At 41.1% G+C, this 20,256-nt stretch overlaps 2 protein-coding genes across 9 annotated transcripts; one reads left to right on the top strand and one right to left on the bottom strand.

The window, feature by feature from the left end:
- Positions 1-1,606: 1,606 nt before the first annotated feature.
- tfap2a (transcription factor AP-2 alpha) lies at positions 1,607-14,948 on the bottom strand. Of its 6 annotated transcripts, none has more exons than XM_061063965.1 (7): positions 14,811-14,948; positions 10,027-10,476; positions 8,934-8,985; positions 7,306-7,531; positions 6,468-6,586; positions 4,570-4,711; positions 1,607-3,171 (listed from the first exon to the last, which is right to left on the bottom strand). In XM_061063965.1, the coding sequence occupies exons 1-7, from the start codon at positions 14,841-14,843 to the stop codon at positions 2,883-2,885; spliced, it is 1,311 nt and encodes a 436-aa protein (XP_060919948.1). In that variant the 5' UTR covers positions 14,844-14,948; the 3' UTR covers positions 1,607-2,882. The 6 variants fall into 6 exon arrangements, with proteins under 6 accessions (XP_060919948.1, XP_060919951.1, XP_060919947.1 ...); XM_061063968.1 differs by having other exon boundaries at positions 10,057-10,476; positions 14,811-14,947; XM_061063964.1 differs by lacking the exon at positions 14,811-14,948 and adding an exon at positions 12,998-13,179.
- A 3,444-nt stretch (positions 14,949-18,392) lies between these two features.
- On the top strand, positions 18,393-20,221 carry tmem14ca (transmembrane protein 14Ca). Of its 3 annotated transcripts, XM_061064505.1 has the most exons (6): positions 18,465-18,488; positions 18,850-18,912; positions 19,009-19,093; positions 19,393-19,494; positions 19,637-19,724; positions 20,009-20,221. In XM_061064505.1, the coding sequence occupies exons 3-6, from the start codon at positions 19,018-19,020 to the stop codon at positions 20,064-20,066; spliced, it is 324 nt and encodes a 107-aa protein (XP_060920488.1). In that variant the 5' UTR covers positions 18,465-18,488; positions 18,850-18,912; positions 19,009-19,017; the 3' UTR covers positions 20,067-20,221. The 3 variants fall into 3 exon arrangements, with proteins under 3 accessions (XP_060920487.1, XP_060920488.1, XP_060920486.1); XM_061064504.1 differs by lacking the exon at positions 18,850-18,912 and having other exon boundaries at positions 18,393-18,488; XM_061064503.1 differs by lacking the exon at positions 18,465-18,488 and having other exon boundaries at positions 18,790-18,912.
- The last annotated feature ends 35 nt before the right edge of the window (positions 20,222-20,256 follow it).

The raw sequence follows: 20,256 nt of genomic DNA, 5'->3' as shown, positions 1-20,256 counted from the left end.
GCATAAATGACTTTCGCTCTGAGGCATTATGAGAAACTAGCTCTACCTGTTTAAGATCAAATTAGGGTAAAATTACAATATGGTATTAAAATGGGATGCAAATTATAGGCTAGTATCAGTGTAAACAAACGACACACAATGGGATTTTGAGTTTCTTTTAACACTTCCAATTCCATTACGCAGACAGACACAATTACAGGCCGCGATCCTCCTCATCTCACACTAATAATACGCACAAATATCCACCATTGTCACAGATATAGCACTATTTCTAATGCGTTCGTTCTACCCTTCAAAACCCTGTCTTCATTCAAGCAAACCCCGATAAATTTATTATATAACATTAGCATTAATGACACACGTGAGGGGCTTCCTTTTGAATGCTGGTTTAATACGATTGTTTTCCCCCTTAAAGTGACTATTTATGCTATTCCCCCCTCACATCCAACCATAGCAGGAGCAGCCGGGTAGTCTCTCCCCTTTATGAGTGAGCTATTGTGCCTGAGGACAGGATCCCACACACACAATCTGAAGCCTGAGCCAACAAAAACAGGGGCCTGACAGACAATGCCTCGCTTCACCTGCTCCAGCACTGTGCATCGCAATTATGCCAAGGACATGTACAGTTAGGCTTCATTCACCCTCCTGCAAAACAACAACTGCCTCAGAATTAAAGCAACCACGGCCCGAAAAGCATGCTGATAATAAATATGGCTGCAGAGATTGGAGGGAGGAGGAGGAGGGGGGTGGGAGGAAGAGAGGCAGTACAATATTTTAAACTGCATGGTTACCAGAGAGTGAAATGGGGAACGCAAGAAACAATACCAAGATGCATATATCACCACTCTGATTCATGCTCCACACGAGATTGATTTCGAGCTATAGGTGCCAAGCCATCAATATACAATCAAACTCAACTCAAATGTTATGCAACGGGCCTGTTCTCTGCAGCCCTGCACGCGAAATAAAGCAAAGGCCAGCGTCAGATTTGCTTTTACAGCCAGCGTGATAGCCACGTATATATATAGTCCCAGTCAGCCAAACACAACGAAAGCAGACTAAATACCAGCCAGAACAGGAGATTGCTTATGAAAGTATTATAATTAAAATGTGCATAAAAAGCCAGCATGGTGAGCGCTGATTGTTCGTTGATTACACTGAGAGGCAAAAAAAAAACACAACACATATTTGGTACATGTCTTTGAATGCAGCAAAGAATAAACTGGGGTGGTGGGGTGGGGGAGCCAAATATAGCCTATAACAACCAAACATTGCACACCAGGCCTGTATACATCTCAGAGGGTTTTAGCTGGAGGGGTGGCGCTGCGCACTTCAAACGCGCATCCATCCATTGTTGTGAGCCATTTGGCCTGCATAAGATCCTGTGCTCTGAACCAGGGAGTTTAAAGTAAGATTTTTTTTTATTATACTTGAGGGAAACAATGAGTTCAGCTGCTTATTGCAAGGAGCAATCGTCAGGGGAGACTTAAACTCAATTACTGTAGCCGTTCAGAATGGGAAAAAATACAGAAAGAAAGAAAAAAAAACACCCCTGCGTGTCAAGCAGTGAATAAAAAATTAAAAGATATGAATAATAATCGAGATGAAGCGTATCAAATATTTATTTTTTTTCTGGGCAACAAAGGACTATAATACATTGACAGGCATGGGAACTATTGCCAGCACATGTCTATACAATACAGCTAAAACCGCCTCCAATTTTGGACATTATCGGACAGAACAAGATATCAGGTGGTCCCAAAAAATGTTTTTTGAATGTCTTCCAACATTGAAAAAAAGACAATATTCCATTTATTGCTTTTATGGTGCTTCAAGGAGAGAACAAGAGGTGAAACGTATTCTGATTGGCACAACACATAAAAGCTTGTATAAAAACGAAAATAGAAACACAAAAAAAAAAAGTTCTCCTCAGGGTCTCACGTATGCTCTGTCTCAAATCAAAACAAACTGAATAAGGATGATATATATAGAGAGAAATGGAAGTTTTATTTCTATTCAATTTGTTCACTTGCTTCAATGTCGCCTCAACATGCTACAAGAGGGCTGAATTGAAATATCCCAGAGAAATAAAAAATACCCCAAACTTCTGTTTTTCTAAGAACCATAAAATCACATGAAGAACTAACCGAATATTCAAACCCACTAAAACAGGAGGCACCAGATAAATAAAAAAAGAAGTTTCAACAGACGCACCATATTTACAATTCCCATTAAATTACACATAAATAAATATATACATACATGAACACTGATTCCCTTATATAACCGTGAATCGTGTTGAAATTCAAAAAGTTCAAGTTGGTCGCGTGGAGAGAGAGAGTCTACAACTGAAGTCATGACATGGAGTTCTGTGGAATTTCTCTTTGTTTTTCAAGTTTATTATTCACAATACTGATAAGAATTCATCCTCTTTTAGCTTCGTTTTTGTCACAATCGTAAAATTGAGATATAGAGGGCTTCGCTGGATTTCAGTCCATTCGTTGCAGCTCATAAAAAAACACGGGGAGTACATAAAAAGTCCTCTGGCTGAGGCAAATACACCTTTTTCCTCCCCCTGGAGCTGTTCCTCTGCATCTTTTTTTCTTTTCTTTTTTTAAATAACATTTCGTATGCTTCAGCTGTTGGAAGAAGAAGAAGATTCTTGCGTCGTTTTCCAATCAATCCAGAAGTGGGATGTAAAAAGAAAACATGTAAAACCGCGCAAGATCAGGAAGTGGCATGTTTAACTTTATCAATAGTATTTATAAGGTATTTATAATATTTATATTGGATGTGTGGGGCCATGGCAAAGGGGTGGGTCGGTGTAGAAGAAGGGGGCCCCGGGGTTCGTTTGGCCCTTCGGTGAAGATGGGATGGAAACATCACTTTCTGTGCTTCTCGTCTTTGTCTCCGCCTTTAGTGCCGTTATCTGAGTGACTGTTGGGGTTGTTGTTGAGGTACATTTTGTCCATGGCTTTGATAGCCTCGGTCAGATAGTTCTGAAGGGCCGTGACGGCCGCGCACAGTGCCGGGGTCCCGAAGCCGTGCGAGATTAGACTGAAGTGGGTCAAACAGCTTTGGATTCCCGGTTCGAGGATGGGCTGCGGCCGTGAGTTTCCCAGCGGCGAGCGGTCCTGGGAAAGGAGGTCTGTGAACTCTTTGCACACTTGCCTGAAACAGAAAAAAATGGGTGTAAACAACCAGGACAATATCACAGACCCCTGTATGCCTTTTGCATGCCATGATGAATATCATTTAAACTTTCAACACGACAAAAAAATATAGGCTACAGTTGAAACAAGTCAGATTTGCTGAAAGCAAGCAAACAGAGCAAAAAGTCTTTCTTTTCTCTCGACAAATGAACTTATTTAATGCTTATATAAAACTGAAATGTTGTTGATCTTTTCTCTTTCAAGAATAGTCAGAGAAAATGTCCCGAAGCTACTAACAGGTGGGAATGAATTCCAGGGCTCGGGGTCAGATATTTTTTTCCTTATCATAAAAGAATACTTTTTGAGAGAAAAAATAAATCCAAATGACTTGTGGTTGTAAAACGAAAAATATGTGCATGTAAAGTTTCAACTTTACTCTCTTTAAATAAATAGCAAAAACAACCAAAACACGAATTAATAATGTTATTCCTTTCAGCTCCATTTACATGTAACCCAAATGTCACTTATTTACAGTACACTGTAAATACAGTACACTGTAAATACATGTAAAATATTCCATAAGGTATAGAAAACTGGAATCGTCCATTAAAAGATGAGATTGCGCGACCCACTCTCCATTTCATGCTATTGGTATTTTAATAACAGGCAAACAGGCTGTAATAAGCGGTTATAGCTGACAGCTGTTTGATTATAGCGGTCCATCATCAATATTAAATGCAGGCTTCTGCCTCGCTCTCCATTTTTATAAGCCATGCCCATGTTGCAGTAAACGCAGAGTAAAAATAACCAACAGCAATGGCAGCGGTGGATGAGACCCAGCTATGTGTCAATGTCACTGAAATCACAAGGCAAACACAACAGCGCAGTGCGTGTGGATGAGAGGAGGGCCCAGGCAACACAACCAACAACAACAGCCTACTTACAACTGCTCTGCACTATTGTCTTTGTACTTAATAATAGAAGTCCAAATGAAGTGTCCGGATAATTAGCAGACATGCAAAGTGATGTGTGACACATTTGTGCGTAAAAATACATTTATTAATTTATTTGATTAATTATTATTATTATCTTTAATACCTGTGTTTTAAGGCTGATATTGACAATGAAATGGATAACTGAAAAGGATGACAACATACAGTTTTATAGTCAAACATCTGATAAGTATCCACTTTTTTAATTAGTTTGAAGACAACTGAAACTCCCTGACCCCTGAGAAAGAAACCAAAAAAAAGTGATGGAGAAGTAAATATTTGTTTGTGTGTGTGTGTGTGTGTGTGTGTGTGTGTGTGTGTGTGTGTGTGTGTGTGTGTGTGTGTGTGTGTGTGTGTGTGTGTGTGTGTGTGTGGCACAGACAGACTGGGAGATGCATGCTGTGAAATGTGATAATAGCACTTACTTTGTGGCCAATAGCATGTTTTTTCTTTGGACTTGTTCGTTCGGGTCGGAGTGCTGACGGTTTACATATTCAGCTACTGCCTTGGCTGGAAACTCGGTCTCACATACATAACCGAAATCTCTGGCAAGATGGACTGCTTCGCCTGAGAAATAAAAAGAAAAGAAAAGAAAAAAACAGGTTGAGTGTTTTTTCTTTATTAAATATGGTCACATCAAAATTGAGAGCAGTTCACACTTCCTGCTTGGACTAACACGTGATTAATCTGATCTGAGCAGCGCGTGCACACAGCAGGGTTACAACACCTGTGCCTCAACAACATTAATGATGATGACAACAAAAATAAAATGCTCGTTATAATAAGAAAGAAAGCCTGTGAGCTGTCAATACACGTCAGGCTCTCTGCTTCAGACCGTGAGAACGCTTAAATATGGAGCAGGAACAATAAGTGGATATGAAATATAGACGGGGCGTCATGCTTAACACCATGTCATTGATTACCAATGCCTGCACATTATTGAAAGTCCAGCAGATCACACAAGCATGGGGAAGCAATTTTAAAGGGCTATACCTAAATCTCGTTCTATTTCTACACTGCAGCTCTGAGAATTTCAGGTTTCATTCCGTCCGAGTCCAAACTCGCCCCTCTCCTCTGTTTCTGGACTTTTCTTTTCCCTCCCCTAAGTCTTTGGTTTTAATTTCCTGAAGCAGTTGAGTTTTTACTGCGGGGCTTCCTGCCCATAAGCTTCTGCTCCGGAAGAACGCATGCGCCAATTAGCATCAAAGCTCATGTCCAGTAAACTCGTTTCCATAAAATGGAGCGGATCATAAACAATGACAGCACTTCAGAAAACGCAGTGTCCCTTCACTAAATAACCGTCTGCCTTCACCCATCCTACCCCCCACGTGCCACCACCTCCTTATTACCCGGAATCATACACTTCTCCAGGCTCATTACAATACAGCACAGGATGTCTACCAAGCACGTTGGATTCGACTCTCTCCCGCAGTAATGATTAACAGGGACCAATGAACCATCGCAGGCTTTCACCTTTGGAAAGCCACTGCGCACCAAATACCACTGCACTGAATAATAAGGTCCAACTCTGCGAGCAAAATGGATTTATACAGTCGCTCAAAAGCGCACCATATTTTGTCTAATTTATTCTTTAATAGACCAAAAACATATCGCTCCCAATAGGTCAGCTCCATGTCATTTGCATGCAACAAACATGTTCACCAAAGCCAAAGCATGAGAAGTTATTAACGAATGAATTAAAAACCAGGCCCATGCTGCCATAGCCAGTCTGTATTAATGTTAGAAACAATGCATGAGGGTTAATAAATCAATCGACTTCTCATCCATGGGGTGATATAGCTCAGCGGAGCCCAATAAACAAGCAGCACTCAATAATTAACTGGACTTCAACACAAATTCATCCAGTGCGTAAACTAGGCCAGCCGTGGACCTGCAAGTGCGCTCCTGAAAGCGAGGACCAATAACGCTGCAACGCCACGAGAATCACCAGCACTCTCTCTCTCTCTCTCTCAACACACACACACACACACACACACACACACACACACACACACACACTAACACACACACACACACACACACACACACACACACTAACACACACACACACACACACACACACACACACACACACACACACACACACACACACTAACACACACACATCCTTCATGCTTTATTACTTGCGAGGCAAAGTCGGTCCACATTACACGGATGAGCGCATATGCTGATTTCCAACACAGAGAAAGAAAGGGAGAGAGAGAGAGAGAGGGGGGGGGGGAGAAAAAAACTCCCACTTTTCTAGCACCTGATATCGCGGGAGCAACAAGAGTGAGAACGTGATTTACAGCGGCCGACTTACCTTCGACTAGTGACGTCAGCAAGGTGACGTTGGCTGCCTTGCGTCTTCCCGCAGGTAGATTCAAACCGATTTTATCTAGCTTCTCTCTTAAGGATCTTCCTCCGTTTTTGGATTTGGCCCTGGGAAAGAAAAAAACAAAAGTAACATTTAAAAAAAATATCCATATAAATGCTAGAAATGTGTATAAAGTAGGTATGCATTTAGAAATCCACTAACAACACTCTCCTCAAACATGTTTAATTATTATGACCTTTAACCTAATTTAAATGAAGATATGTCAGCCTTGTTCACCTATTTTTCATTTATTTTACTTAATTAGACCGAATTTCTTTTACCTTGAACTAGCTTGAAAAAAGAAATCCTACTGAAACATCCCAGCCTTTTCCACGTGCAGACAAATACTGTACAAAATGAATAAATAAAGCCCTACTTAATAGGCAGCACTGTTACTGGCTGCGTGTCTGCAGCAGCACTTCAGTAGACAGTTCACTAGAGACCAATGTTTTCATGTGTAATGCCTTCACTGGGCCTATAGAGCTGGGGTTGAAACAGACTAGGCCTACATTAATTTGAGAGAGAGCGAGACACAGAGAGGGAGAGAGAAGTTAATATGGAATTTAACAGACCTCTCCTGCTTTAAATGCAGGAGCTAGGTGTCATGGTTGGTCGATTTTAATTATTCTTGGTACAGAGGAGAGAGAGAGAGTGAGAGAGAGAGAGAGAGAGAGAGAGAGAGAGGGATGCATGCGCACAGAGAGACTGGATTGTAGGGGAGTGAGGGAGTTCATACACACGCACTCTTAACAGGTAGATATACACAGTATGTTTTCTAACTCACCTCCTCAGCACCCCGCCTAGCAGAGAGGCGTTGAGGCACTCGGGCGGCGAGAGGCGTCTCTGCACCTCTGCAACCGTGACCTTGTACTTGGATGTTGAGCTGAGGAGGGACAGGCGACCCGGAACAGAGCAGAAAACCTCGTTGGGGTTTACCACCCCTCCAAAAAGACCGTCCTTATTCACGGGGATGGAGGAGATGTTGTTGTGCTTGGATAAAGACACTGGACCTATAGCCAGGGAGAAAGAGAGGGATGGGGGAGGCAATGAGAGAGAGGGAGAGAGAGAGAGACCGTGCTCAGTGAATTTCATGCAATGCAGAGCCTTAACTAAATGAGAAGGGGGATTTAGGCCCCGGATTTAGAGTTAAGCACCACATGTGTATACTTTCAGCAACAAGGACATGCAAAAAAGAGACAAATGTAGGCCTATACATGGAAATAACACCAGTAATTAAAAAATATGTTTGTTGGTGCTGATTCAATCACGACTCTAAGGAAAGATAATTCTCAGTGTCAAAAAAAATCAGCAATATTTCCACTTATCAGTTCTTAATCTAAAAAAACACCGGTAAACATAGGCCATACATGCAGCAGCAGACAGAGAGAATCTCCAGTATCTGCGCGCTCATGCAGCCCATTTACGCGCTCGGCACAAAGCAACCACACCAACCGAAAGACTTGGTAAAGTCTACCTATTCTGACATATCCTTGTATCAAGCAAAACACCGTTACCCGTGTGTGATTTCACACCGAGTGGAGAGGGAGGAGGGGGGGACTGAGCACCACTGGGCTTTCCACGGTTTTGGTGTGCAGTAACCGGAGACAAAGGGGACTGTGCGCCTTTGGATAGATCACTTGTGACATTAATGGCTCAGGGGAGCCTAATAGAGACAATAGGAGTTAAACGAACTCTTGAGATTACTAATATAAGAAGCCAATTATCATGTTGATACGCAGATAGACAGACTCAAAAGGAAAGAATGGAAAAAGACAAGATTAGAAGCAGAAAAAAGGAAGAAAATGGCGACATATCTTAGTCAGTCTGACAAACTCTTTAAAACCTGACCATCACAAGGCCTCCCCTTTAAACAGCAATTTCAGCCAGACATATTTTTCATAGCATAAAAACATATTAAAGCTATGTAATCCAACAGCCTTCAACAAATCAGTAAGTGATTTTTTTTTCAAAGCCGAGAATTCCCTCTCCTTATGACAGACTCTGCTCCATCCTGCGCTTCCAACTTCCATTTTAAATTTGACCATGCAGTGTGATTGCAGCTATTGGCTTTCTCCACCACGGGATCGTCTATAGCTATAGGTCTATATCTTTGACCATCAATACCACGGGGCCTTCAAAGCCCAGCAGCTCCACTCATCTCCCCGCTGCTCTGAAACGCTGACAGTAAATTCCATCAGCGAGAAAAAAGGTGCAGCTAGTTTGATGCACTTGGAAAGCATGTAATGAAAAATAGGCTACTGCGTATTAGGATCAGTCAGGCATTACCGCATTGCATCGAGTTCTCTCGAGCAGAATGGTGAATGGTGTGTGTAGGCCTATGTGAGTGTGTGCGTGGCGGTGTGCACTGCAGCTTGCAGAAACATGCATGATATCTCGGAGGAAATTGCTTACCTTTTTTAATTACAGTCTGGTCTGGAATGTGGATTCCTTGATCATCAACAGGCTGTGACACAAATGCACAAAATGGACAATTTCAGCACAAACATACCAGCCTCAGTTCTGTGTACGTGAACGCAACTCTGGATGTTGTGCACGAACAAAAGCCCGACACAATTAGCCATAATCAGGCAACATTGAGGCTCACTAGGCCCATACCTGTTATTATTGTCCAACGGGTTGCGTTCATGGACGCATTACACCAGATCAAAAACACAGACTTAAATAACGAAGCTGTGTCGCCCCATAATCCTGACCTAATTTTGCCCTCAGATTGGCTCCACTCACAAGGAAACTTCTAATCTAGATTGGATAGTAATTACGGCAGCGCAGCCTATTAAAGGCCTATGAACTAATTAGAGGATTATTGGTGTTTGTTTCTGATTAAAAACTGCAGAGAATACTCAAAATAAGGATGGGAGTTATTGACAATTGTAGCGCTTTTTTTTTTATCTTTATCTTTATATTATCTGAAGCAAATCCAACAAATTCAATTCCCCTGTTAGGGTGCATACAATACAGTGTAGGGTTATTGTTTGGAAAGCTTTATCTTTATGGAAAATGAAAAATGTAATAAAGTCAGATGACATGTCAGGACGCTTGTGGAAATACAGGCGCCTTGTTTTGTTTTATCTATTTAAATAATATACAGGCTGACATTAAGCATCCACATACAATACGGCAAGTAAAAGCATTATGAAAATACATGGAAAAATACATTATAAATCGAGCTTTTTTAATTAAAAAATATAGACTATGGGTAACATGTTTCTCATGGAGATCAAGGGATTAATTTATAGTGCTGACATTTATTTGAAAGATTGCACACACAAAAAGCTCTAACTCTAATAAAGCTGATAGAATGGCAGGGCTTTTTTGATATGGCTATTATTAAAATAAAATACAAATTGTTGTTATTATAATCATTAATAATAAACCAGTTTTATCATTTTAAATTAGCTTTTGTACGAGACAAACAATCAGTGCCTATAAATCAAATAATTACATTTTTAACCGTTTTATTTTCTAATTAAGTAAACCCACTCACAAAATCAAAGGCAGGTAAACGCTTCCTCACCTGCACGTCTTCTAAAGAGTGAGGTATTCCATGGATAGGGATAGAGTCTGACAGTCCCGTGTCGATGCCGTGGCCGGACGGTAGCAGCACTTCCCTGCGGTACTCCCGGCACAGCTGGTGGGGCAGGCTGCGGTGCTGGTGCAGCAGGCCGCTCTCCTGACTTTGCCTCTGGCCCGGCCAGCCCGGGTGCTGCGGCTGCGGCTGGGCGTGCAGAGAGTTGAGGGAGTACGGGTCGTTGACGTGTGAGTAAGGGTCCTGAGACTGCGGGTAGATGGGCTGGTATGGTGGAGGGAAGTACGGGGGCTGGAAGTCCGAGTTTGGCGTGTGAGAGAGCGGAGGGGCGCTCGTGTAGGGACTCTGGCCCACGCCGCCCAGCTGAGGTAGCCTGGCTGTCCCATTGCTGGTGCCGTCGTGACGGTCCTGCAGCGAAGCACACAGAGAAGAGTGTTTTAGACTAAAGACACAGACTTAAATGTGTGTGATTTACTCTTTGTTTTAACTACTCGATGCTCTGCGGCCATTATCAAATATGGCCTGAGTATGCCACAAATAGAACAAGTCTGGAATCTTTCATTCAAATAATTCCTGCTGGTTGATTTTAAACAGCAAAGTTACCATTTAAACACACTACCTGTCTGTGCACAAAGTTAAATAAAAAAACAAAAAAGTAAATAATAGAATTAAACACTGTTATGGAAATAAGCTTAAATAAATGAACAAGCATTGAATTATCTCAGCTTTTCCCACAGTTTGTATGCCTGCAAGCTTTACAAAACATTATTCAGCGACAAAAACAAATATCAAAAAAAAATCTGAAACACAAACAAATTCGAATTATCTGACACGCTAAGGCTCCAGCAACTTACCATCGCGGAAAAACTGTGCACTAACATCTGAAAGGATTTTTGGTGCGACTCAAGAAGAAAACAAACAGTTCAAAAAAACACTTTGAGTGTTTGAGGGGCGAGCAAAGGGATTAACCAGCAAAACCAAAAAATAAGCCCCCAGAAAAAGCCTCTTCTTTTCTCCTGTAAGATCACGCTGGCCCCGACGCTCAGATATGTGCCACAGCAGCAGGACGATAATCCATCAGAAACAAATGGTTAGATCCCCGCTGCCCTTCATCTGGGGCTAAAAATGCAGATATTCGGCGGTGCTGGTAGATTCGGGTCGAAAAGTTTCTCTCGGTAAAACCTTCTTTTTCTCCCTGCTCTCCTGGCTTCTATCACAGTGCTGCCGTCCCTTCGCCTGAGCTCATATTAGAGAAAGAGCCGCTTCTTCGTCTCCCTCTTGGACTCCTAATAGAACGCATTCATGACTATTAATATTACAGGAATACTTAATAATAAGGAAAGAATGGTCGGAAATCGGGCGTGAAGCGGAGGACGCAACTCAAGGCAGGAGTCTGCGCTTAAATGACGTCCATTGAAAGGAGGAATCAGTATATCTAATCAGAGATGGGGAGAGAGAGGGAGTGAGAGAGAGAAGGAGGGAGTGAGAGACTGTTGAGGGAGTGGAGAGAGAGAGAGACAAAAAGAGGGACATTCACTCCCGTCTGACGAATCAGAGAGAGAGGGAGGAGGGGGGGCATTTTAAAAGGGTCCCAGGGCCAAAGCGCAAAAGTGAAAGAAAGACATAGGAATGAAGGGAGGTGGACCAAAGACAGCAGAGGAGGAAGCCATGGAAGGAAACAATGTGCACCTCTGAACTGGGTGAAAATCCAGCAGACGACGCTATGGGCACTACGAGCGACTCATTTCTACCTCTCGTCCCTTTGTTTTCCACCTCAGACTCCGACAGCGAGCTGTCCTCCATGGGGCTCCTTCCTCTTCTCTTTCTCCGCCGAATTAAGCCACCGTCTCCTCTTCGACTCCCAAACCCAGTCACACTGGCTAACTTTAAACTCCTAACAGAATAGACGGAGAAAAATAAATCCCCACAGCCTAAGAAGGGCCGCGCGGATCCGGCGCTCAAACCAACTTTTACGCGCGGCTATAAAGAGCTCTTCACCTCTTCCTGTCGCGCAATTTTAAATTAAGAAAACAATACGATCTGGCCCGGCTTCAAAGGCTAATTTCATTTTCCCATCGATACTACCGAGTAAACATTTGCCTGTAAATTAAAACAATGAGAACAACATGAGCGCAAAGGTGGCCAGCTTTTGTTTTCCTGCTCTCGGCCGTCCCTATCCTCCCAGGACACGGGCGAAAACACGTCCGACAGGCTCCTCCACTCCTAAACAAGTCCCTGATATTACTGCCAAACTTTGTCTATGCCCATAACAACAATCACTCAGTGTATGCACTTCACACATATATGCACACACGCGAAATCTAACGGCTCAAGTTGCAGCGATATTAAAAGTGAAGGGTAGCAGTCCATGTAATTCAAGCAGTGAATAAAGCAGACTCCTAAAGAGCTTCCAACTGTCATTTACTCGCAATATTTAATTTAATTTAATGAATGTTAAGCTTTTTCTTTTCTTTTTTTATTAATTCCACGTGCCATTAACTATTATATTTTATGTGAGTTTAAATAGAAGACGTAAAAAAATATCAAATAAATCACACGTGTGATTTCACTCATGCAACTATATTTAAATAAAATGATGTAGATAACTATATAAATTCAACTCTCACGTATAATGCAATGTAAAAAATAATATTTCATATGCTGTAATTGTTATAATCTATATAAAAGTAAAAATCATCAACTCAAAAATCATCTCCAAAAATACACAAATAAAAAACTGTCATATTAAAATAAATAAAATAAAAAACACTGCTCTAATCATCTTACTATTTAATTAATTGTGTTCAGTGACAGTTGTCAAAATAATGACATATTTGGATCAAAACACATCACATCCCTAAAATAAATATCCTGGTTCACTGCAAAATCTTCACATAAAAATTAAAGAAATCAAAGAGGAGCCCCTTACCTCGCAATCTTCATATTTAATGTTATCAGTTAATTTCCAAAGCATTTTCATGGGTTGCTGATGTGGATATTGAGTTTAGGTATCGCCTTATAGTCTTGTTTTCACTCAGTGAATTGTGCTCCCCGCTCAGAAAAACTACTTTTATTGAAGCTGTGGGCTGCTGTCTGTCTTGCGCTCTGAGGTCTCCCTCTAATGGTGGAAGTGAAAGGCTGGAGCAGCTCTGTAATAACACTGGCACAGGGCCTCATTAGCATATCAACAGCCGTTTGATTCCCCCCCCCCCCCCCCCCCCCCCCCCCCCCCGTCTACACACTCACACAACACCAATGGACAGCGCACAGGTAAATCTAAAGCAGCAAGACGCCACACACGCTTATTATTTCTACTGTTCAGTCAGGTGTGTGTTTGGTAAGTGTGTGTGTGTGTGTGTGGGGGGGGGGGGGGGGGGGGGGGGGGGGGGGTATAGTCATGCATTAGGACCTGCAAGCACCTGGGACTGTTTCTCTTTCCGGGGTTTAGGAAAAACCAAATCAGACTCCTGAAATGCCATAATTCCAATGTGTGTTTGACTACAATTATTTTTTTATTACAGTTATATTTTGGCACAAGTGTAATACTTTCTTTTTAGACCAAGTGTCTTAGTCTTTCGTTTTCCAGGCTCTGACGCGAACACACCATGTCTATGCAAATACAACCCTGTCACAGACTTTGTTGCCAGCCTTGATTTTTTTAACTCCCAAACTGTTATTTTAATCCCATTGAGAGCGGAGACCTTGAGAGGCTTTTCTTTTAGTGTTATGTTAAAAAGGTGAGCCATTCGGAGTGGCTCTACAGGTCCACTGACTACCTGTAAGGGCGCAGGCTTTGGGGGCGAGTGTAAATAATTAACACAACAACATGGCCTTGTTTCATTTGAATGAGCTGCAGGGAGAGCCTGGCTCTGCCCTGTCGCCGGCCGAGCCTTCACCTCAGCAGGTCGTGGGTCAGCAGACAGGTCGCCAGCTCTGCAAGGCGTTGGCCCCTCTGCTTTAAAACCTGGATTACCATTTTTGGTGGAGTTCCCTTTTTTTGAAAAGCAGTTGTTATTAATGAGAAGGGGTAGAAGAAACTGGCTGACAATGACAGCTATGCAGGAGTGTCTTTCTGCTGGTCAGTTGTCTGTTGTGGTGAAAGGCTTTTAACGAGTGAGAGTAAAGTGTTTATGTTTCTGCAAAGATCTCAGGTCGTTTCAGAAAACAAGGCCAGGGTGTTAGTAAAGCCAAGTAAAGCTCTGTGGAAAGAACATTATGGGATGCTTTGTACATAACTTAAAACGTGTAATCCAATTTTGATCAACGAATACTATAAGTGAATTACATTGATTAAAAGTTTAATTTTATTTCCAATACGCAAGACACATTTTAGAGTAATGGTCGAGCTTCGTTAGAGCTCTTATTTGGTAAAACTACGTCATGTCGTGTCTGTTTCCATACAATTCTAATTTGTGATCAGACATATCTGTGGATATAAAATGCGTCCATGCAACCTATAACAACATGCGATCATCGTCCTCGGGTTTTCATGGCAAAACAAAGAGATGAGCAGTTTGACATGTTAGGCTTCATCGCCGCAGACAGAGTTTACCCAAATGAAACATCTTTAACTTCGTGGTATGATCTCCTGACAGATAAAATAACACAAGAGCTCCACACCACCACCTTTTACACAAGATTTTACGCTGCCTGTGCACCCTCCTTCTACATGGGTCGACACTTTGACAGTTTTCACTGCTCTTCCACAGCCGTCTCTTTGTCTTAAAGTAAGCACCACATACCTGCCATTCCCCCATTTTGCCCATAATTGACATTCTTTGTCTTCTGTTGCCTTTGGAGCTTTTTCAGTCGATCCGGTGCCGTGTCTATTTCATTAAGCCCTCGGTCTCAGAGTAAACCTTGACTTTTTTTTACCTGGTCCGGATCGACTCACCTGGCCATAAAAACGGTGCGGGGCCACCTGGTGACGCATGCGCACTGCTCCGGGTGTGGGCGAGAAAGGAGAAACTACCTTGGAAAAATGAAACAGCCTTTTTGTCTGATGCTGTGTAGGCCTATAGACTTTGGCATCTTTGCTAGATTTAATGAGCCTACTTGAGATACAAATGACGAATATGAAAGCACTTCGAGAAATCGCCGATATTCTATCAGCCAGTAACTTCAGTAATGAAAATAAAAATGCTCGTTTAAAACCAAACAAAACGTTAACACATCAGGTACATTTGAATAAAAAATAAATAAAAGACCATGCATCATCTGTATTGAATGACAGTTAACTGAGGTTTATTAAACCCATATTCCAGATAAACTGTGTCAGGAGAGATTATTTAAAGGTGCATATGTTCAAATTTAAAGCTAATTATTTGGATAGGGGAGATCTGAAATTGTAATAAATTATGTTTGTCTTTGAATGACGTTAAAGTAAAAAGGACATACTTTCTCCTTTATATCTACAGTGATTTGGTTTTGTACAACAACAAAAAAACATGAATTCTCAGCGCAAATGAAACTGAGTCGAGTTAAAAACTTGAAGGTTAACTGCCAACATCATTACTTCTACACAGAAAGCTACCCTGCCATTGTGAGGCTCATTATTTATTTATCCACTGTTTATTTCTAATACATACTTATGTAGACCCCTCCGGCCATGAGCGAATGAGCTCTCCCTCTGTCTGTCTTTCACACGCGCGCGCACGACCATCACACACACACACACACACACACACACACACACACACACACACACACACACACAGGAGAGCAACACGTGCGCTCACATAGGTGATAATGGTGAAGCTTAAGTCCAAAACCCCCTTTTCTCCTCTTTCAAGTTTGTGACGGGGCACACACATGCCGGATCAGATGGGACGCACAGTGCGGTGAACCTCGCTGGCAGACAGCTGCAATGATGTTTTCTCACATCAAACATTTACATTATACAATATTTGCATGTATTAGAATATATGACAATTTCCTCACAAAAAAAAAAATAGTATTCGTTGTGCAGTTTCTCAAATAGATCTTCATAACTGGCTTTTTATTTTTTTTGATGTCATAATTCCTCAGAAAATCTATAGATGTCTTTGTGGTGTTAATATTTAAAACACGCCTTCATGTTTGACTTCAAAGACGAACACATTTTAACTGCACACACAATACCTGCAGCTATATAAACCTTTGCAGGACTGGACAAAAGAGAGGGTGGTGGGGGGGTGGGGTGGGGGGATCAGAAATATTGTTTGGGGCTCTGCGCACTAAGGGAGGAGTACGTTTTTAAAGCAGAGCTGTCTGTGAGTGGGTTAAAGAGCGGGGTCCCGTTTGAATATCCAGCCTGTTTGTCTAGGACTTGGTTTCAACCACTTCCACCGGAGCACCGGGCCTCCGGCAACGTACAGCTCCTTAAAACTGTGAGCTGGGTTTAATAGGCACAGGCAACGGCTGCCCCTCCGGCGCTTAGTACACCCCTTTATAGTAAGAAAAATGAAACCTTATTATACTTTAAATTATTATCATCATTATTATTATTATTATTATTATTATTATTATTATTATTATTATTATTATTATTATTATTATTAATAATAATAATAATAATTGTATCATAATTATACAGGGGGCTTTGGTGGTAGTGTTTGTACGTTTATTTTTTGTCTATTTTTGGATCTAAGTTTTATGTAGGAAAAGCTTCGAGTTTTTCAGAAAGAGTTAATTGCTGAGTTTGCGTATTTACGCACTGGTCTTGTCACCAAAACGTATTGTTAAATAGACTGGGAAGGGTCCATGACGTATGCCTTTATTCCCATATAGTGAAGTAACATGGGACGTGATTGGACCCACACTTGGCCCAAAAGTTATGGAAAAGTTGGAAAATCATCTCTAATTGTTTTGTTATAATGGTTTTAACCTGCAAAGTCAGCCTAATTTGGCGTACGTATGAACGCTGAAGACATCAACCATCCTGTCGCCAACTGTTAAGGTATAGAAGCCCCATGTAGCTTTGTTTAATTTATGGATTCAGTATCTGCTAAGTCGGAGGGTTTCAGGCCCATTGTATAAATTGCTGCTCTCCGCGGAAGATAAATGGTGTTCCAGCGCCACCTTGCTTTGACAGAGGAGCGAGCAAGCGCCGCCAGTGGATTTAAGACAACATTGCAAGTAATTGAAACCAAATGAGAATGTGTGAGCAGTCAGTGGGCTATTTCAGTTCGTGAAGTAGCCAAACCGATGTCAGTCAAAATGAAGTTGGCCTGGGCTTTTTTTGTAAATAAATCTATTTGACAAATATCCACATATTCATCTTTATGCTTTCATTCTAAACTTTTAGACTAATGGGCCTATTTTTGATATCCGAAAAGGGCACCAATACTGAATCACAAAACCCAAAGCTTATAATGTCTTAGTCTGAATATGACTTTTTAAATGTTTGTATTAAAAAAACGAACATACATCTGAAATTGCATATGGCGAAGTAGTCCTGTTAAAGTCTGACAAAATAAGCGTTGTCTAAAAACGTAACACAATCTTATCCTGTGGTGCCATCTTGTGGTCGTAAAATATAAAGTCAAAGAGGGGCATCAACAGTAATGCATGTTGAGCTTCATAAATTAAGACATTTACAGTGTCGTTTATTTGTCATAGGTCGTGTTTGTTTAGTCAGCTGATGAGATGATGAGGATTACTTTTCATAGAAACGGTGCGTAAGTGTGTAAATATATATTTTGAAGTCATATTTATCAACGAAAAACCTGCATAATATTTAAAAAATCATGTACAGTAAGAGTTAGTGGTCCAATCTCCATCGGTGGGTTAACATTGGGAAGCTTTGTTTAAGGCCAAATCATCCTTGTTTTGGGGCGACAGAGCCAAATTATGCCCCCCCCCCAAAAAAAAAAATATTAACGTATCTAAAATATAAAATAATATTAAAATATCTAGGCTATATTACACAACATCTAACATGAATATTTATTTTGTGTTATAGCCTTGTCTGAATGTTCAAGCACCGTAAGTAAATTAATTTTAATTGTATTTGTAAACAAGGAAGACATATAAACTCCTCTGTGATTAAATTTGCACGATATATCAAGCTGTTGCAGAAGCTAGTGTGAGATATCATCGATGATTAAAAGTGAAGAAAAACATGTCATGGGCAATTCAGTTGGCTATTTTCATAACTGAAAATGATTCAGACCAAACAGAATCTGCCCAGTTATCCACATGTACAAAAAATATTATATATCTTGTTTTTATTTATTTTCGATATGTATCTTTAATATTACGCATTTGTTAGTAATAATTTCTTATTTCAATGTTATCTTGAAGCGGCAATCTGTTTTAAAGCACCATGGACTACATTTCCCATCAGCCACTCTACCGTGTTTTTGTGTGCCAATAACTTGTGTTCGGTGGGGAACAGAGCCTGTCGTCGGTACTGACAGAGGACAAATTGAAGAAGCAAGGTTGTATGCTACATTTGAGTCTAAAATTGTCATACTTAATATTCTGAGACGTCACTGTTGTATATTTTTTTTAAATACACAATGGCGTTTATTTCCTGAACTGAGAGTGACGATGCATTCAGTGTATTCTGTGTGTAACAACAGTGGTGCTAGTTTGTGCTAAGGCTTAGGCTATTTGGTTTCGGAACATCTTACATCTTATCTAATAAACCAGACACACACACACACACACACACACACACACACACACACACACACACCCACACCCACCCTTCAGGGGAGGGGGCTACAATGTGTGCGGTGTAACGGCGGAGAAGAGTTATCGTATGCTACAATGTTTTTATTTCTTCTGTTGCCTCAGCTAGTTTTATGCAATAGCTCTGTGCTTCAGGACTCAGACAGCTCCTTGAACATTTCTGTACCTGTGAGTGATATTAAGTTGAAACAGAAAGTCCTCTTAATTGAATAAGTTACCTTATACTTTGAGTTCGTAAACTAACTCACGCTGTGGTCCTGACAGGTGTCCAACATGACTGTGGATTGGGTAGGTTATGGATACGCAGCTCTCATCGCTTCTGGAGGAGCCATTGGTTATGTGAAAGCAGGTGAGTGTTATGATATAAAAGTAATATCAAGTTTTTAAAGAAAACCTATTTTTAGGCTCTGGTGTTTGCTTATTTGTTTGCATGGTTTGTATCATAACTATTTCTCAATTTGGCATTTACATTAGACCCTTTTCTAAATCTCCATTAAGCAGAATTAACAAGATGATTTCATGTCATAGTCTTGTTAAATATCAGTGATCATGCAAGGAACAAACAACCATAACGTACCTATCCATCCATACTTCAGCCATTTTGCTGTGAGGCGCAGTTGTTGACCTTCTGTGTGACCTCTCTTTCAGGCAGTGTCCCATCCCTTGCTGCTGGTCTTCTCTTTGGCGGTCTCGCTGGTTTAGGTGCCTACCAAATCTCCAATGACCCCAAAAACATTTGGGTGTCCCTGGGTTAGTACCCTCAGAAAAAAATCTGTATTTGGTGTTGTATTGAGATAAAGGTGGAGTGATTGTGAACAGTATTATTTTGTTGTAACTATGGTCATTTTCACCATCACCCAATTCATATTTTACACCTCATGTTGGCTTCCAGCGACATCTGGAGCTCTGACTGGAGTCATGGGAAAGAGGTTCTATGGATCCAGGAAGTTCATGCCAGCTGGCTTGATGGCTGGAGCAAGGTACCGTATATCAATCTCCTTTATTCATCTAAACACTAATAACAATCGAGGTGAATTAATTAGATTTGATGAGTGTAACAGGATTTTGTTGTTACCTCTATGAGGGCAGATGTGCTCATTGTATAGTCAGATGTAGAAATGAGAACTACCAATAAATATGACAGTGATAGTAACTCTAGCAAATACAGATGTGTCTGTACAGCACAATGTCTTTCTTTTTTTCATTTGGTAAGCGTACAACCTCAAGTACAGTCTGGAGTCTTAAAGTTCTTGTCTTGTTTCAGTCTTGTGATGGTGGGAAAGCTAAGTCTCGCATTGCTCCAGAAGCCCCAGGAGTCCTGATGGAGGGAAGAATCGAACGTGTTCTCCAGCCCGATGTCTGAGGAGTGGCCTGTCAGCGTTTGTCATTTACTGTTGAATATTGAATATTATTTTGCAAACGATGCAGTAGTGTATATTTGAAGATGAAATACAATACCATGTTTATATAATAAGAATGGCTGTCTTGTCATTTTTTTTTTCCAATGAATGC

Source organism: Labrus mixtus, chromosome 19 (genome assembly GCF_963584025.1).
Source record: "Labrus mixtus chromosome 19, fLabMix1.1, whole genome shotgun sequence".
Lineage (NCBI taxonomy): Eukaryota > Metazoa > Chordata > Actinopteri > Labriformes > Labridae > Labrus > Labrus mixtus.
This window is presented reverse-complemented; position numbering and strand designations above follow the sequence as displayed.

Excerpts from the sequence above, each read along its gene's own strand:
- tfap2a (XM_061063964.1), bottom strand. The coding sequence starts at position 13,048 with ATGAAAATGCTTTGGAAATTAACTGATAACATTAAATATGAAGATTGC. Across the intron at positions 7,532-8,933 it reads CCAGACTGTAATTAAAAAAG|GTCCAGTGTCTTTATCCAAG; the intron begins GTAAGCAATTTC and ends CCCTGGCTATAG. Across the intron at positions 4,712-6,467 it reads GCTGACGTCACTAGTCGAAG|GCGAAGCAGTCCATCTTGCC; the intron begins GTAAGTCGGCCG and ends TTTATTTCTCAG.
- tmem14ca (XM_061064503.1), top strand. The coding sequence starts at position 18,823 with ATGTTTTTATTTCTTCTGTTGCCTCAGCTAGTTTTATGCAATAGCTCT. Across the intron at positions 19,094-19,392 it reads CATTGGTTATGTGAAAGCAG|GCAGTGTCCCATCCCTTGCT; the intron begins GTGAGTGTTATG and ends CCTCTCTTTCAG. Across the intron at positions 19,495-19,636 it reads AAACATTTGGGTGTCCCTGG|CGACATCTGGAGCTCTGACT; the intron begins GTTAGTACCCTC and ends GTTGGCTTCCAG.